The sequence below is a fragment of the Acanthisitta chloris genome, unplaced genomic scaffold (assembly GCF_000695815.1).
Source record: "Acanthisitta chloris isolate BGI_N310 unplaced genomic scaffold, ASM69581v1 scaffold15527, whole genome shotgun sequence".
Lineage (NCBI taxonomy): Eukaryota > Metazoa > Chordata > Aves > Passeriformes > Acanthisittidae > Acanthisitta > Acanthisitta chloris.
The window spans coordinates 5,289-21,346 of NW_008682165.1; the positions used below are offsets into that span (position 1 = coordinate 5,289).

General features: G+C 53.7%; 2 protein-coding genes across 2 annotated transcripts in view; both read right to left on the reverse strand.

Moving 5' to 3' along the window:
* Positions 1-3,440: 3,440 nt before the first annotated feature.
* Positions 3,441-8,302, reverse strand: LOC103805759 (beta-crystallin S-like). Its single transcript, XM_009078421.1, is given in 4 exon segments — positions 3,441-3,492; positions 3,494-3,699; positions 4,897-5,139; positions 8,282-8,302. Coding segments are annotated over 4 exon segments (522 nt in total).
* Positions 8,303-11,248: 2,946 nt separating this feature from the next.
* Positions 11,249-16,058, reverse strand: part of TBCCD1 (TBCC domain containing 1) — a gene marked incomplete at its 5' end in the record, with an annotated part of 5,897 nt that continues 1,087 nt past the window's right edge. Inside the window, 4 exons of the mRNA XM_009078422.1 lie at positions 11,249-11,378; positions 13,620-14,117; positions 14,821-15,007; positions 15,952-16,058. The exon at positions 15,952-16,058 is cut by the window's right edge and continues 224 nt beyond it. Coding sequence (XP_009076670.1) covers positions 11,249-11,378; positions 13,620-14,117; positions 14,821-15,007; positions 15,952-16,058 — 922 coding nt within the window. The remainder of the gene's footprint in view (positions 11,379-13,619; positions 14,118-14,820; positions 15,008-15,951) is intronic.

The following is a 16,058-nucleotide window of genomic DNA, read 5'->3' on the forward strand; positions in this document are numbered from 1 at the left end:
TCATCATCCAAGGTGGAAAAGGGGAGGGAAGAAACTGGAGAGTATTTCCCTTGGAGAACTGGGGAGTTTCAGCAGCAAAGGTGCTGCAAGGGCAGCTTGAGGCTCTCCTGCTGCCTCCAGAGCTGGAGGGAGGGGATGGATCAGCAGGGATGGGGCATGGAGAAGAAGAAAGGGAAGTTCTCACCCCACCAGGGGTTGAGCAGTTTGGAGAGGGACATTTGTTCCTCCTTCAACCCAGTGCCACCTCCCACCACTCTCCCAGCCCACTTGCACCTGATTCTCCCCAGCAGCTAGAGAAAAAGCTCGGAGAAGGGGAAACAGCAGCAGATCTGTGGGCACCAGGGAGCTGGAAATGAAGGTGACTTCCAGATTTCCAAGGCAGCTGTGTCCCTCGGTCTCGGCTGGCACTGGGCAGGGGGAACAAACTCATGCCTGGCTGTCTCTGCTCCCAGTGGATTAGAGATGCTGGAGGAGAGGAATTCTTTATCCCAATTAATTCCCAGAGTGTAATTAACATGTGGGCCAGCTGGGTGTGATCCCCACCTGCTAATGAAGCATGGAACCACTTTCATTCTTGCTCCGCCATACCAGCTCCTTATTAAATCCAGGAGTAGCTTCCATCACATTTCCCTTCAAGGGAAAAAAAAAAGGAAAGAGAGAGAGAAATGGAGCAGGATTTGTCTCAATGAAATATGATAGATTAGAGTTTGCTGGATAAAGAAAGTAGGGATGGGGGGAGGGCCTGGAATGGGGAATTTCACAGCGTGTGTGTGCTCGGGCATCTCTATATTCTCTCTCGCCATGACCTCCTTACACCCCATCCATCAGCCTGGGGTTGGCTTATTGCGAGTAGCAGAGTCTTTGCTCGTGTCTAACAGGCCCATCAGACTCAATCTGCATGCCAATTACCAGAGCAGACCCCCTGATACTAAGGAATGGAAATTAGCTGTCAAGGAAAAACAGCATCAGCAAGGCTGGGCTCGGATTGCTCATCTCCACGGGCTCCCTGCGCCGTGTGCTGCCGTGGCGAGGGAGCCCCTGCTGCAAAAAGTCATCCAGGAGAGTAAGCAAATGAAAAACAGTCAGAAAAACACCCACCCAGGCAGCATATTTTATTGGCAGTCGTGATGGTTGCCAACGTTGAGGGCACAACACAATGGTCACCCAAGGGCAAGAGCCTAGAGGAGGAGGAGGGAGTAGAGTTGGGCTGATTGTGATTTTGAGGTGGGTAGATGAGTGAAGGACACAGGGAAATGCTACCATGAGGGCAAAGCAGAGCCAAGTGTGGCTTCTGCAATGCTCCAGGGTGGATGGGCACCAGCAGCCGTGGGGCTGGAGCACCCCAAACCCTCCTACTGCTGCTCCAGCACCCCGAAAGCCCAGCACAGGCTGGGGAAGCACACTGCTCACCAGGCATTCCTCAAAACCAGGTGGCACATGGTTGGGAATGCACTGGGCAGAGCACACCTTCCTGCAGGAGATTTTTCCTTCCGAAAGCAGAGCAGCAGCAAGAGACTCCCTGTAGAAACAGCAGGATCCAGGCTGTGCTCCAGCTGCTGTGCCAGGAACCAGGGGGAAAAGGGCAGCTGGAGCTGGAGCTGGTCCTGAGGAAGTATTTGGGAGCAAAATGCAGCCATTCCCCAATTGGAATTGTCTGCATCCTGCTGCTCCATGAGCAGGAGGAGATGGAGAGAGGTGGAAGGTGGTGAGGATGCATCACCCTTGGCAGGCAAGGGTTGGGACAGGGCAGGGGGCTGAGGAGGAGGAAGAAGAGGAGGAAGACGCCTCTCTTCAGCCCACCTTTGTGCTGGGGGCAATCCGGAGGGGGCAGAGCTGCCCCTCTTGGAATCTCCTTCCCACTCCCCTCCACTGCAGCATTCCCGGGAGGTGACAGTACCACTTAACCTGCCTCCTGCTCCCTAATAACCTCATACATCAACTAGGCAAAGCCCAGGGAGCATGGCTGTAAGGGCTGTGCCTCCACAGCCAGTCATTACCCCGGGGCCCCTCGGCTCTGCTAAGAGCTGTGTCTCCCCACGGATCCCGGGAACAGTGCCCAGACATCCGTTATTCCTGCCTGGGAGGCTGTGGCAGGTCCAACCTGACATCTGCAGCACTGGGCAAAATGGGATGTTCCTGGGGGCAAACTGGGAGCTCTCCCGGCCCTCCAAGCTCCTGCAGCAGCCACTTTCCATCCCAGGACAGCTCCCAGAGGCACTCCCCACCTCCAGCCACATCCTGCCCTGCTCCAGCTGCCTGAGTGCTCAGCCCCACTGGAAGCAGCAGGACCTTTGTCTTACACATCCAAGGGCCATCCTGTCCCTGCCACACTGGGCTGCAGGGTCCTCAGCATCCCCTGTGGCTGTACCCTCCTGCTCCAGCTGGGATCTCTGCCTCCCAGTTCCACTTTTCCCCAGTCCTACCATCCTGTGCATCATGAGAGGGACATACTCATGCAGCAACAGGACATGTGCCACCGCTCAGGCTCTCCAGGGAGCACATGGCATGGATGCAAAGCTCATCCCTTCTCCCAAGCCACCACGGAGCAGCAACAGAGCTAGCAGGGACTCCACAGGGACACCACAGAATCTCCTGATCTGGAAGGGACATACAAGGACCATCAAGTCCAACTCTTGATCATGCATAGGATATCCCCAAGAGTCACACCCTGTGCCTGAGAGCATTGCCCAAACACTCCTGGAGCTCTGTCAGCCTTGGGGCTGTGACCACTGCCCTGGGGAGCTGTTCAGTGCCCAAACACCTCTGGGGGAAGAACCTTGTCCTGACATCCAACCTAAACCTCTTCCAGTGCCCAAACACCTCTGGGGGAAGGAACTTTGTCTAATCCCCAAGCTAACGCTCTCCTGACACAACTCCAGGCCATTCCCTGCGTCCTGTCACTGCCATGACAGACCAAACTACCCACACCCAGCACTGGTAACTGCAGACTGAAGCTGTGTGATCCCACTGCTCCACTGTACCAGCTGAAATGCTGTAGCACATGCTCCAGCTTTGAGACAGCTTTCCTGGAGGAGCAGTGGGTTGGAGGGGAGGGGGACTGAGGGGAGTGGGATGTCCAGGGAGGCTGTGGCTGCCCCAACCCTGGCACTGTTCACAGCCAGGTTGGATGAGCCTTGAGCAACCTGCTCTGGTGGGAGGTGTCCCTGCCCAGGGCAGGGGGTTGGGACTGGATTATCTCTGAGCTCCATTCCAAACCCTTCTTATCCCTTAAAACTCTGGATGGAGGAAGGGGATAACAGAGAGACAAACACAGTTGGGGCTGACAGGGAGTGTTTGCTTAGGGAAGGCTCCACGCCCCCCCAGGCTGCCCCAAAGCTGGATAATTCCCCCCCCAGACCCCAAGAACAACAGGACAAGGAGGAGCTGAGCGACTCAGTTGCTTTATTGAGGGGTTGTGGCAGGCCAGGCAGGGCCGTGGCTCACTCGGAAATGCTGCGGAAGGACTGGACGGCAGGGCTGGCTGCTCCCAAAAACCTCGCCCTTGGGCAGCACGTACTGCCTGCCCCGGTAGTTGGGGTGCTCATAGAACACCCAGACACCCTCCAGCACCCTGCAGGCATGGATCTCACGCATGTGCCACTCCTCCATGACAGAGGGGCAGTCTTCAGTGGCCTCGAACATCTGCCCACCAAAATCGCCCTTCTCAAACACCTGGATGTGGCCTCGGCCTCCGCTCGGCTAGGGACAGGGAGAGAAGAGCATGGAATCATTGTCATGGCTCATGGAAGGGCTTGGGAAGGGACTTAGAGATCAAGTCCACCCCCTGACATGGGAAGAGACACCTTTCCCTATCCCAGGTTCCTCCAAGTCCCATCCAACCCGGCCTGGAAGCCCCCCAGGGATGGAGCAGCCACAGCTGCTCTGGGCAACCTGTGCCAGTGCCTCACCATCCTCCCAGCCAGGAATTCCTTCCCAATATCCAATCTAAACGAGTCTGAAGCCATTCCCCCTTGTCCTGTCACTCCAGCCCAGATTGCTCTGAGGTCTCCAAACAACCTTCTCTTCTCCAGGCTGAGCAGCCCCAACTCTCTCAGCCTGTCCTCATAGGGAAAGTGCTCCAGTCCTTGCCCCAGTGCTGGCAAAACCACAGCAGCAGCACTCAGGGTCTCAACCCCAACTCCATCCACACTCCCAGTTTTAAAGGGTGCTCCTTCCCATGGGGATTGTTCCCTCTGCTCCTTTCTCCCCATCATCATTCGGGAGGGGATGAGCACAGATCCTGTGCTGCAGCAGGGAAACACACTCCACCATGCTCTCCTAACACCAGGAGACACCAGGATGCTCCAAGCATGCCCAAGAGGGCTCCAGGCATCCTTCCCACTCCTGGGCACTCCAGGGCTGCTCCTGAGGCTAGAGTCTCCATGCCCAAAGGGGTTTGGTTCCCTCTATCAGAAAGGACTTCACGCTTGCTAGAGGTAACAAACTGCCCTGCAAGGTCTACATCCCACTGTTCCAGGCCACTGGTCTACATCCCACTGGTTCCAGGTGGGCACAACACCATCACACTTGGACCAGTTAGCAGCACAGCAGGGAAAAGGTGAGAGACAAACCTTGGAGAGACCTGCCTGGCCACTCAGGTCCCTAAAGGACCACCCAGGTCCCTGAAAGACCACCCATATGAAGTTATGCTGCTCTTCCTAAGGAAACTCACCCACACTCCAAGGGAGCTGCTTTTCCCCACTGCAGCCCAGAGTGGGAGAGATTTACCTTCTCCCCTTACCTTGCCATTCCCAGAGGAAAACTGTGGGAACAAGCTGCCTACATCCACCCTCTCCATGGATCCCCAGGAAGGTGAGAGCCATCTACAAGCATGTGAAACCCTTTCATGGCAGGTGTGGGAATGAAAACAGCCCCGAGGAAGGAGGTGACACTCACTATCTGGATGTACTTGCAGGAGCCCAGGCGGTCGTTGAGGCCCATCCAGTGGTGGTAGTCAGGATACTCCCCGTGTGTCAGCACATACATGTTCCCGGCATAGTTTGGCCTCTCGTAGGCCACCCAGGTGCCTCCATCCACGCGGATGGAGTTGCAGCGGCTCAGGTAGTTGTGGAAGTCAGGGCAGTCGCTGTCACACTCGTAGTAACGGCCCAGGAAGTTCTTGTCTTCATAGAAGGTGACCTGAAACAAGCAGAGGAAGGCGAATAGGGAGGTTTCCTTAGCTTCAGCATGTCCCTGTAGCCACATTCCAGTGCGAAAGAGCTGGAAACAGAGCCCCTGAGATGACAAAAATCAAGCCCAACCACTGAGCAGGACCTACTGCATCCCCAGCAGTTGATTTGCCACTCTGGCCCCAACTCACTGCCCTTCTTAGCTCCTTGTTCTGTCCCAATCCAACCCAACACTCTCTTGGGCAAGTCCCTGTCCTTTTTCCAGCAAAACACTCTGAAAACAGTTCCCTCCAGCCTTCTCTAGAACAGGAGTTACTAAACTGGAACAGCTTGTCCTGGGAGGCTGTGGCTGTCCCAAACCTGGCAGTGTTGGATGAGCCTTGAGCAACCTGCTCTGGTGGGAGGTGTCCCTGCCCAGGGCAGGGGGTTGGGGCTGGATGATCTCTGAGCTCCATTCCAACCCCTTAACATTCTATGATACCATGAAATTAAGGCCAAGGGAGCCCTGAATAGCCAAGGTATGAAGCAGCATTTCTGCAGACATGGGTTAGTGGCGACCACGGTGGTGCTGGGTCAGTGGTTGGACGTGATGATCTTAGAGGGCTTTTCCAGCCTTAATGATTCCATGATTTCATGTCTATTAGCTTCCTGAGGGTTTGTAGTGAGACCTTTACCTGCTAAAGGGGTGGTGAAGTCTCTTTCCTCCCCGGAATGGCTTCCAGCCTATTCTTGTTCCCACTCCTAACAATCCACATTTTTTTCCCAACTTTCTCCCAATGCACTGCCAAAAGCTGAACATCACCCAAACCTTCCCCATGCCCAACAGAACTAAAGGAACCTTCCATGCCCGTGGTGGGGAGCAGCTGTTTGGATGTCCAAGGATTGTGTTTGCAGTTGGCTTGTTCTGCTTTGCTTGCTGCAAGCTCACAAAACAGCTGCCAAATTCCCAATTCTTCACTCCATTTCTCTCCCAAGAGGTGCTGCCCCCAAATTTCTTTGCTTTGGGACACTTTCTCCCTACTCGATCACAGCCTGTTCGGAAATGAGCTCAGGAGTCGGTGAGCAGATGCTGTTCCTGTCACCAAAAGCATGACCCACCCAAGCAGTCCTGGGGAGGTTTTCCCTCATTCCCCATTTTTCCCTCAAAAATCCCTTTCCGGAAATCCTGCCAAGCCCTCAGCCATCCCAGTCCTTTCTCCAGCTCCATATATCCATCCTCCCAGGTGAAAATAATCCATCAAGAGCTGCTCTTCTTTTCCTGAACCATCATGTCTCTTGTGGCTTTATCCAAACCCCAACTTGCAGCACTCCGCAATCCTTTTTTCCCCATGTTTCCATGCACTTCATCCATGGTGCTTTGGCTCCTGTCATTGATCTATCTCTGCTGGTAAAAACACCTTGCATTGTCACAGTTTCAACCCAAATCTAGGCCAACTCACTTTTGATCTGTAATCCTTTATTTTGGATGAAAAACTAAGGGAGCTGCAGCTTTCCTCGAGCTGGTTGGTCCCACCAGCCTGAGAAGGTATCACCCCAAAGCACTGCCAGCATGAGCCAGAGGCAACCCCAAAGCTGGGCTCCCTGAGAAAAATACGGGGCGAAAAGAAGCCACAGCATGCCTGCAAAACCCTCCACAGGGATTCAACTCTTCCCAGCTCAGCCACCACCCTCCACTGGGATGGCTGAGGAGTTCTTCCCCTCTCTCCAACCTTATTCCTCAAGCTCTGCTCCTGCCCCACTCCCATGCAGTGAGTGTCCTGCATGATTGATGGTGAACTCTACCCAATGTCTGTAAGACCACGGATCTGTCTCCAGGCAGAGGGAAATGTTCCAGGCCAGGTTGGATGGGGCTTGGAGCAACCTGGGCTAGTGGGAGGTGTTCCTGCCCATGGCAGGGGATGGAACAAGATAAGCTTTAATGTCCCTTCCAACCCCAACCAGTCTGAAAGTCCATGATGTTCCTTCCCCACCCAATCTAACACAACCAAACTTCAACTTGGCATAGCTCCCTGTGTTCCCAGGAGGATATATTCCACCAAGAAATCCAAGAGCACAATAAAACTATGGCTGTTCCCACCGGAGTGCGACCAACCAAAGTGCTGCTCATTGCTTTATTCCCAGATCATTTATAGGAAGACTGGAGGAGAGGGGGAATCCTGCCCACCCATTCTCCACCACAGCCCTTCACACCCTCCCTCAACTCAGTTCAGGCCTTTGCTTCCCAGCTTTGCTCCACAGATCCAGGCACAAACAGAGCAGGAGGAGCACAGAGAAGCCAAGGCTGATCCAGATCCTCCACAGCCTACAAACCCACTCTGCTCCCCAGCTCCCCTTGGCTCTGACAGCTCCCACAGGGGCAAAGGAACCAAACGCAAAAGCAAAACTCATATCTGCCCACAAGCTCTTCGCAGGTGCCTGACATTCCAGAGGGGAAAGTGGCCGCTAGCCGGAGGTTCTCACCCCTCCTTTCCTTTCCTTTCCTTTCCTTCCCTCTCCCAGCTGCTTCTCCCTGCCCTGTCCCAACCCTGCATGGCCTGCTGGATCCAAGCCTGAGGAGCACAGCTCCAGAGCTGGATCCCCATCTGAATGTCACTGGTTGAATCTGAGCTTCCTGCTCTACCTCCTGCTCCGGCTGAACCTCATCCCTGCCGATTGCACTGAATCCCGAGGCTGACCCACATCCCTCAGGGAACACCATTCCCCATGATGCTACGGCCACGGCTCAGGAGCCTCCGCTGCAGCACACCCTTTGCTCCACCATGGAGAAGGAATGTGGCAGCTGCTGCCAGGACTCGGCTTCTCCCAAGGAAACCTTCCATGAGCCTACACTCCCCAAGCACAGCCACTCCCTGTGGGCACAGGGAATTTACAAGGCATCAGGTCCTGAGGGCTCAAAGTCCTTTGCAAACACCCCCTGTGTGCTCTATTCCATCCTCTGCCAGAGTCACACCTAGGAACCAACCTGGGAAAAGCCTAGGGAGGCTCAGCTCCAGCTTTCCCTCCATGTGAGGAGGGATGTGAAGCATCTCCTCGTGGTGGCAGAGAGGGAAGCTGCCAGCAGGGCAAAGCGAACAAAGCTTCTCCACAACTTCTCCCTGTTCAATCCTGTCCTTTTAGCCAGAACCTCCCGAACACACTGCAAACAAACCTACCTTGGTTCCAGCTCTGGACATTTTCCGTTCCAGCCAAGCTGCCTGTGCCGGAGGAACGTCGGGAGCTGTTACAAACAGGCAGGAGCACAGGGCCCTTTTATAATGGGCTGGGCTGAGCCCAGACAGCCGCTTTGTCATGAGAATGGGATCCAAAAATTGAGTCAGTGATTCTGAGGCTATAGCCGAGTTCCAGAAAAGCAAACAGGATTATGGAATAAAGGAAGGCTTCGCCATCCTCCCTTTGTTCCCCTGTGCTGAGTCAGAACACCAAAACTCTGCCAAAGGCACTCAAAACACGCAGCCCCCCTGCCAAGGCTGGGAGGATGGGGGGCAACCTGGCTGCTCTCTGCTTCTGAACCAGGAGGAATCCTCAGGATGGATCAGGCCCAACCCCAGGTGTGAGGAGGGGACACTATGGGAGAAGCAAAGGATGCAGCTAAGGAGTAAGAAACGTGCTCAGGGCAGGCAAAGAGCAGCTCTGCATGGAAAGATCACTGGAACAGCTGTGCTGCCTCTTTTCCAAGCTGCACTGCTCCAAAGGGTATCTCACAGAGGGAGAGAAGAATGTGTGGCCACACATATCTCCACAGTGAGTGATTGCACACGTCAAACAGGAAAGCATAGAATCATAGAATCAACCAGGTTGGAAAAGACCTCCAAGATCATCCAGTCCAACCCTACTGTGGTTACTAGACCATGGCACTAAGTGCCACATCCAGTCTCAGCTTGAAAACCTCCAGGGACGGTGAATCCACCACCTCCCCTGGCCCAAACCTCTGCTAGAGTCACAAACTGAACCCCAAAGCGTGTCCCCCCCCATGACCACCACCAAGGCTGGAGGGCAGGAGCTCTGCCCTCAGCTACCCCAGGGAGGCTGAGGCTTGCTGGCTCACACACACATCCCCCCCAGGCACTGCATTATGAAAAACCACCTCTGCAGCGATTCACTGCAGCAGCCCAAAGGCTTAGTGAGACAAAGGGCCACGAATTTGGCACAGCAGCACCCGAAACACAGAGACTCTGTTTGAAATCTGTCAGGACAAGCAGTCTCGTAGCAGAAGCTCTGCTCAATGCAGCCACACAGGACAGCCCAGGACAGACATACTCAGCACCATCTCCTCTCCCCATTTTAGGTGCCTTGAACCACCCAGTGCTGCTGCTCTCACCACTAGAAAGCTGTGAGGCCACTTGGATTCCTCCAGTCTCCATCCAAATGCTGTTTGCTGGAGATCAAGAGTCCAACCACAACCCAGGTCCTACCAGTAGGTGCAGTGGGACAGCTCAGAGCTCTGCTGTGGTCACCTGGCACATCCCTCCTCTCCAAGATGGTTCAATAGAATATTCCCCCTCACATGAAGGCAAGAAATAGAACAAACTCACCTGATGTGCCTGTCCAGGAGCAATGAGAGCCCTTGAGGATGCTGAAGCTCTGTACAGCAGAGCACTGTGCCTTCCTCTGGCTCAGCCTGGCTGGCTCTTCCCAAGCAGAGCTGCTGCCGCCACTCATCCATGCAATGCCTTTGCCTATTTCTGAGTTGATTTAGGTGCTCAGCTGTGAGCACATGGCCCCAGACCAGCCCAGGAGAATGGTGTTTGTTCAAGTTGATAATTTGATGAGGAATATGAAAGGGAGAGAAGAGTGTTTGCATAGAAACCCTGTGCCAGGGCAGCCTTTGCCCCTCAGCTCCCTGGCTGGAAATAACTCGGCCTTTTTCTCTCTCTTGACTTTGTCACATTTCATGGAGATCAAAAATGTTGTGTCCCTCCAACCACCCACTGCACAGGTACCACCCTTTCCCCAGGACATGGGTCAGGTTTATCCAAGAGCTCTGGTTTATTGACACATGTCAAAACAATGCAACAACATCCAAAAGTTCATCCCATCCAACCCCAGCACTTGAGTGCCAACTTCATGTAAAAAAACCTCTTGGATCTCATACATTCAAATAGCAACCATTCCTTCTTCACATGTATAAAAAGAGTGCAGCTGGTTTGTACCATGAGCATGCAGGTGAAATCCCAGGCCCCTGCATCCAGCTTTTTCCCAGGATTCCTGGGGTGCTGGATACTGCTCACCATGGACACAAACCAGACCAAGATCTGCACCAAGGCACATTTCATCCTCCTCCAGTGCCATGCACCTCAACTACCACCAGGTAACGGCACAGCACATCCCTGGGAAGGTGTGCTGGTTTGAGCTGAAGTAGCACAGAAGGCTCAAACCAGCACAGAAGGCAGCAGGGCTCAGAAATCCTGAAGCAGCCAGTCCAAGCCATGCTGAGGGTGGAGGTCAGATCCAGAGGGTGCAGGCACAAAGTCTTAGTGAGAACTGGGTTGAGTGGATCACTGCCTGTTCCCAGAGCTCTGCAACAAAAAGAAGAGGAGCAAATTTTACTCCCAAACACTAGCAAAGAAAAGGCAATTTCAAGGGTAAATAAACCAACTTTGTAATGGTTTGAAACATGCCATGGCAGAAAAGCACAGTAAGGGCAGGTCTGTGGCCCCTAAACCACTTCTGCTTGGGAAGAGACACTGCAAAGGAAGAATTATCCAAAGTCAACTGTAAGAAGTATCCAAAGGCTCAATGTAAGAATGAACCAAAGCCTCAGTGTAAGAATGAGCCAAAGTCTCACTCAATTCTCCATAGCAAAAATGCCATCAAACCCCAGTGGTTCTTTGGAAGAGTAGCTCTTCCCATCAGATGGACATCAGCTTCTGTGCAATGTGCCCATCTGCCTTTCCAGGTGCCTCCACCAAATCCAACCGAGGACACAGATTACAGCTAAAAAGGGGGTTGGGCTGCAAAACAAGAACTAAACCCCAATGTGTGTGTTTCTCTCTCCTGTTTCTTCACCTCTGCCTTGGCTGTGCACACAAACATGGGCCAGTTCTGGTGGGTAGAGGAGATTCAAGAGGAACAGACCTTTACTCACCCTTCCTTCTCTTCAGTTGCTGAGGAACACGGTGCTACCCTGCTGCCTGCTTGGAGCCCATGGCAGGAGGGACCAGGCTGTCCAGCTGCTGCCTGTTCCCTGTCTGTACCAGCCACTCATAGAATTTGTTTTCCACCAGTATCTGGAACTGTTTCCTCTGATCCCTGAAACCAAAAGATCAGGAGAGAAGCATGTAAAAATCACACTTAGAGTACTGTCCTTCTAGCTCACCTTCAGCACCCAAAAAAAGCTTCCAGATACATGAGGAAGAGCCAGGCTTGGCTCCTGGACCCTCTGGAGCAGGAAGAGAAGGTCTGACCAGGTGAATCTGATGATAATGAACCCCAAAGACAGAACTTGGGGGAGTCAGAGAAGTCCTTACAAAGTTCCCCATTCCACTGGCACCACCACCCTGCTCTGCAGAGCTGTCTTTGCTTTCCTCTCAGAGCACAGACTAAAAACAGCCTGAAAAGGGAGAAACCAAACATTAATACTCAATGCTCAAACACTAAAGGCTCAACGTTCTGCTCTGACAGCACCTGAAAGAGGATGGAGGTATCAGGGAAAAAAAATGCCCCTCTAAACTCTGCTCAAATCATTCCCACTGCTGCTAGTTGACTCTTGGGGTAGTTTGGGAGCAGAAACAGGATGTTCCACTGTGCTCAGGCTCTCCATCTCTGGCACTGCTTGGATGCCCTCTGGGATCAGCTCACCTCTGGAATTTCTCCTGCCAAAGCTGCCATGGGTGTTGAGTAGCTCCTGATGGACATTTTCCTATGAGTTTACACAACTCCTCTCTGAACCCTCTTATGTGGGTTTGCTTTGAACCCGTTCCTAAGGATGTGGTGACCCCAGCCTGTACTGGGAAAAGCAGGAAACCAGCTCCAGAGGAGGCACCATGGGGATCAGAGGGATATGGAGCAGCTCTGCTGGAGGGAAAGGCTGAGAGAGTTAGCATTGTTCAGCCTGGAGCAGAGAAGCCTTGGGGTCACCAAATTGTGGCCTTCCAGTGCCTGAAGGGAGCAAGAAAGATGGAGACTATTTCCAAGGGCCTAGAGGGATAGGACAAGGGGAAATGGCTTCCCCCTGTCCCCAGAGGGCAGGGACAGATGGGATATTGGAAAGGAATTCCTCCCTGTGAGGTGCTGAGGCACTGGCACAGGTTGCCCAGAGCAGCTGTGGCTCCTCCATCCCTGGAGGCGTTCCAGGCCAGGTTGAATGGGGCGTTGAGCTCCCTGGGCTGGTGGGAGGTGGCCCTTTCCTTGACAGGTTGTGGAATGAAATGACCTTTAAGGTCCTTCCAACCTAAACCATTCCATGATTCCACAGTTCTATCCCTTTTTCATGCCACAGCTCCATGTACCCACACTCTGTTTTTAAGTTAAAGGCTCCCTGGAGCCATTCTCTGAAAACCAAGAGTTCTGGGACAGCAACTAACCCAAATTCCTCCCCAGAGAACACAAAAGCAGCCACTTCTTTCTTCCCTTCTGGATTTATCTTCTCCAAGTGCTTTTTCTATACCTTGACATGCCTATGCCCCTGCCAGACTGTGTGCCTGCTACACTGGGGAGATGAATAAACAGGATTTTCTGCCTTTGCTCGTTGCTCCTCAGCTATCTCCTTGCTCCTGTCTTAAGGGGCTTTTGCTTTCAGCCTGGCAGGATTTGCATTCAGTTTTGTCCCACTTTCCTCATTCAACTTCAACTCCTTGAAAGATGTCTTCTGCTTCCTCCCACTCCCTCTCCCCTCCCTGCTCAAGCACAGCAGCAGTTTCCTCTCTATAAGCCTCAGATCCTGTTTGCTCTAAGCTTCCTACTTGTCTCCCCAGTCGTTTCCCTGCCTGCAGGAGACAGGAGACATTTCCCACTGGCAGCTGCACTTTCTTTCCAACAAACTTCTAAACTTATAGAACTATCAAGGTTGAAGGGGACCTCAAAGATCATCAAGTCCAACCATTAACCTGTCACTGCTGTGACCCCTAAACCAGATCCTCCACTGACACCTCCAGACACCTCTTAAACACGTCCAGGGATGGTGACTCCACCACCTCCCTGGGCAATATTCCAGTGCCTCAACACCACAACAGGGAAAACATTTCTCCTAACATCCAATCTGACTCTGCCCTGGCTCAGCTCAAGGCCATTCCCTCTAGCCCCTCCCCTGCAGCCATGGCAGGAGAGACCATTCCCCACCTCTCTCCAACCTCTTGCTGATGATCTTTAAGGTCCTTCCAACCCAAACCAGTCTGGGATTCCATGACTCGGAGCTACAACTCTGAGCACTTCTCTTCCCACTTTAACCACCAGGATTGCTAATGCCTAAGGCTCTGGGACTGGCCTGCAAGTCTTGACTCACCCAACCCAACCCATGGAGCCACATCAGAAGAACCCTCTGAGCACACTCACTTGGTCAGCCCTGCCTCCTTCACTGTGCGCTGCCACATCTGCACCTTCTGCTCCCGCTGGCTCAGAGCCTTCTGGTAGGCCTGGGGAAGCCCTCCTGGGGTCTCTGTGGTGTCTCCTTCCATCTCAAAGGGAATGACAAACATGTAGAAGTCTGAGGGGGGCAGGAGGCAGAAGACACTGGTGTCCCCACTCTCCTTGCATATCAGCATGGGGCTGTCCCAGTAGTTTGGCAGAGTGGCCAAGCCCACCTGAGCCATGTGGTCTTCCAGCATGGGGTAGTGGGTATTGAAAGGGGCAAAGCTGACTGCCTGGTTGCCTGAGAGGATGAGGGGTTGGGTGGGTGTGAGGGTGTAGAATGTGCAGCCAGAGGTGGCAGAGAGGGACAAGCGATGGCAAACCACGATGACCTTGACGTTGTCACAGCTGTGGACGTGGACCGAGACCTCCACAGGGCCGAGGACAAATGTGCTGTTCCTGCACTTCTCGATGGTCACAGATCTGTCAAGGAATCACAGAACTGTTAGGGTTGGAAGGAACCTCTGGAGATCACCCAGTCCAACCCCCACCCCCGACCAGGCAGGGTCATCTAGAGCAGGTGACACAGTAATGTGTCTAGGTGGGTCTGGAACGTCTCCAGAGAAGGAGACTCCACTCCCTCCCGGGGCAGCTGTCCCAGTGCTCTGCCACCTCCATGGGAAGTTCTTCCTCATTTCGAGATGGAACTTCTTGTGCTATAGTTTCTGGCCACAGCTCCTTGTGCTGCCAGCGTGCACTACTGGAAAGGTTCTGGCACCATCCTGACAGCCCTTGAAGATACATGTCTGGACTGATGGGATCCCCTCAGTCTCCTCTTCTCCAGATCATCCAGGCCCAGCTCCCACAGCCTGTCCTGGTACTCAGGGTTATTCCTCCCCAGGAGCAGGACCTGTACTTGCCCTTGTTGAACCTCATTATGTTTCTCTCCTCTCTACCCTCAGGATCTCAAGCTCCAAGGTCTTGTGAGGTGCAGGAAGTGGTGAGAAGCCCTGGGGGGAGCTCTCACTGGAATGAGTGGCTACTTTACCTGAAAGATGTTCCCTCAGGACCTCTCCACCTCACAAGACCTCTCCACCTCACAGGACCTCTCCACCCCACAGGACCTTGGAGCTTGCACAAATTCCCTGAGGGAGCTCCAGCTGTGTCCCAGGAAAGTACAACTCACCGGAGAGGGGACAGGAGGTAAATGTAGGACTCGTTGCAGCGATGAAGCCTCACGTGAGCCCCCACCAGGGTGTCTGAGCTCTTAGCCAACGTCTGCTTGTACACTTGGCTCATCAGCACCATGGGAAACACCTCGGGCACCACACGGGCACTGCAGGCAATCTTTGCTCTCCTGGTTGTTCCTTCCACTGCAAGCCAAATGTCCCCAAAGCATTGGAAAGAGCACACAAAGGCCACAAGGGACTCCAAGAGTCAGACAGACATTTCTACGTTTATGTTTCTATATTTATAGGCATTTTTATATAAATATATTTTTTCTTTCTTATCTACTTCTCCCTATATTTCATTTTTTTATTTCTCCATTCCTATTTTCCCCTACTCCTCCATATTTCTCTATTTCCCTCTAGATTCCATTCTCTTTCTGCCCCAAGTCCTGTATATCCCACCCATCCCCACCTTGCTGAGCCCACACCAGCTTCCTCCCATTCCCATTCCCACCTTACTGGGCCCACACCAGCTTCCTCCCATTCTCATCCCCACCTTGCTGAACCCACACCAGCTTCCTCCCATTCCCACCTTGCTGAGTCCATGCCAGCTTCCTCCCGTTTCCACCTTACTAAGCCCACACCTGCTTCCTCCCATTCCCATGCCCACCTTGCTGAGCCCACTCCACCTTCCTCCCATTCCCATGCCCACCTTGCTGAGCCCACTCCACCTTCCTCCCATTCCCATGCCCACCTTGCTGAGCCCACTCCACCTTCCTCCCATTCCCATGCCCACCTTGCTGAGCCCACTCCACCTTCCTCCCATTCCCATGCCCACCTTGCTGAGCCCACTCCACCTTCCTCCCATTCCCATGCCCACCTTGCTGAGCCCACTCCACCTTCCTCCCATTCCCATGCCCACCTTGCTGAGCCCACCCCACCTTCCTCCCATTCCCATGCCCACCTTGCTGAGCCCACTCCACCTTCCTCCCATTCCCATGCCCACCTTGCTGTGCCCATGCCAATTTCCTCCCGGCGCAGAGGCAGCTGCTAGTTCCCAGGGGGCTGGGGCCGAGGCAGGAGCGGATCCAGCCCTCGAGCTGTGGCAGGGAGAGCCCACTCCACCTTCCTCCCATTCCCATGCCCACCTTGCTGTGCCCATGCCAATTTCCTCCCGGCGCAGAGGCAGCTGCTAGTTCCCAGGGGGCTGGGGCCGAGGCAGGAGCGGATCCAGCCCTCGAGCTGTGGCAGGGAG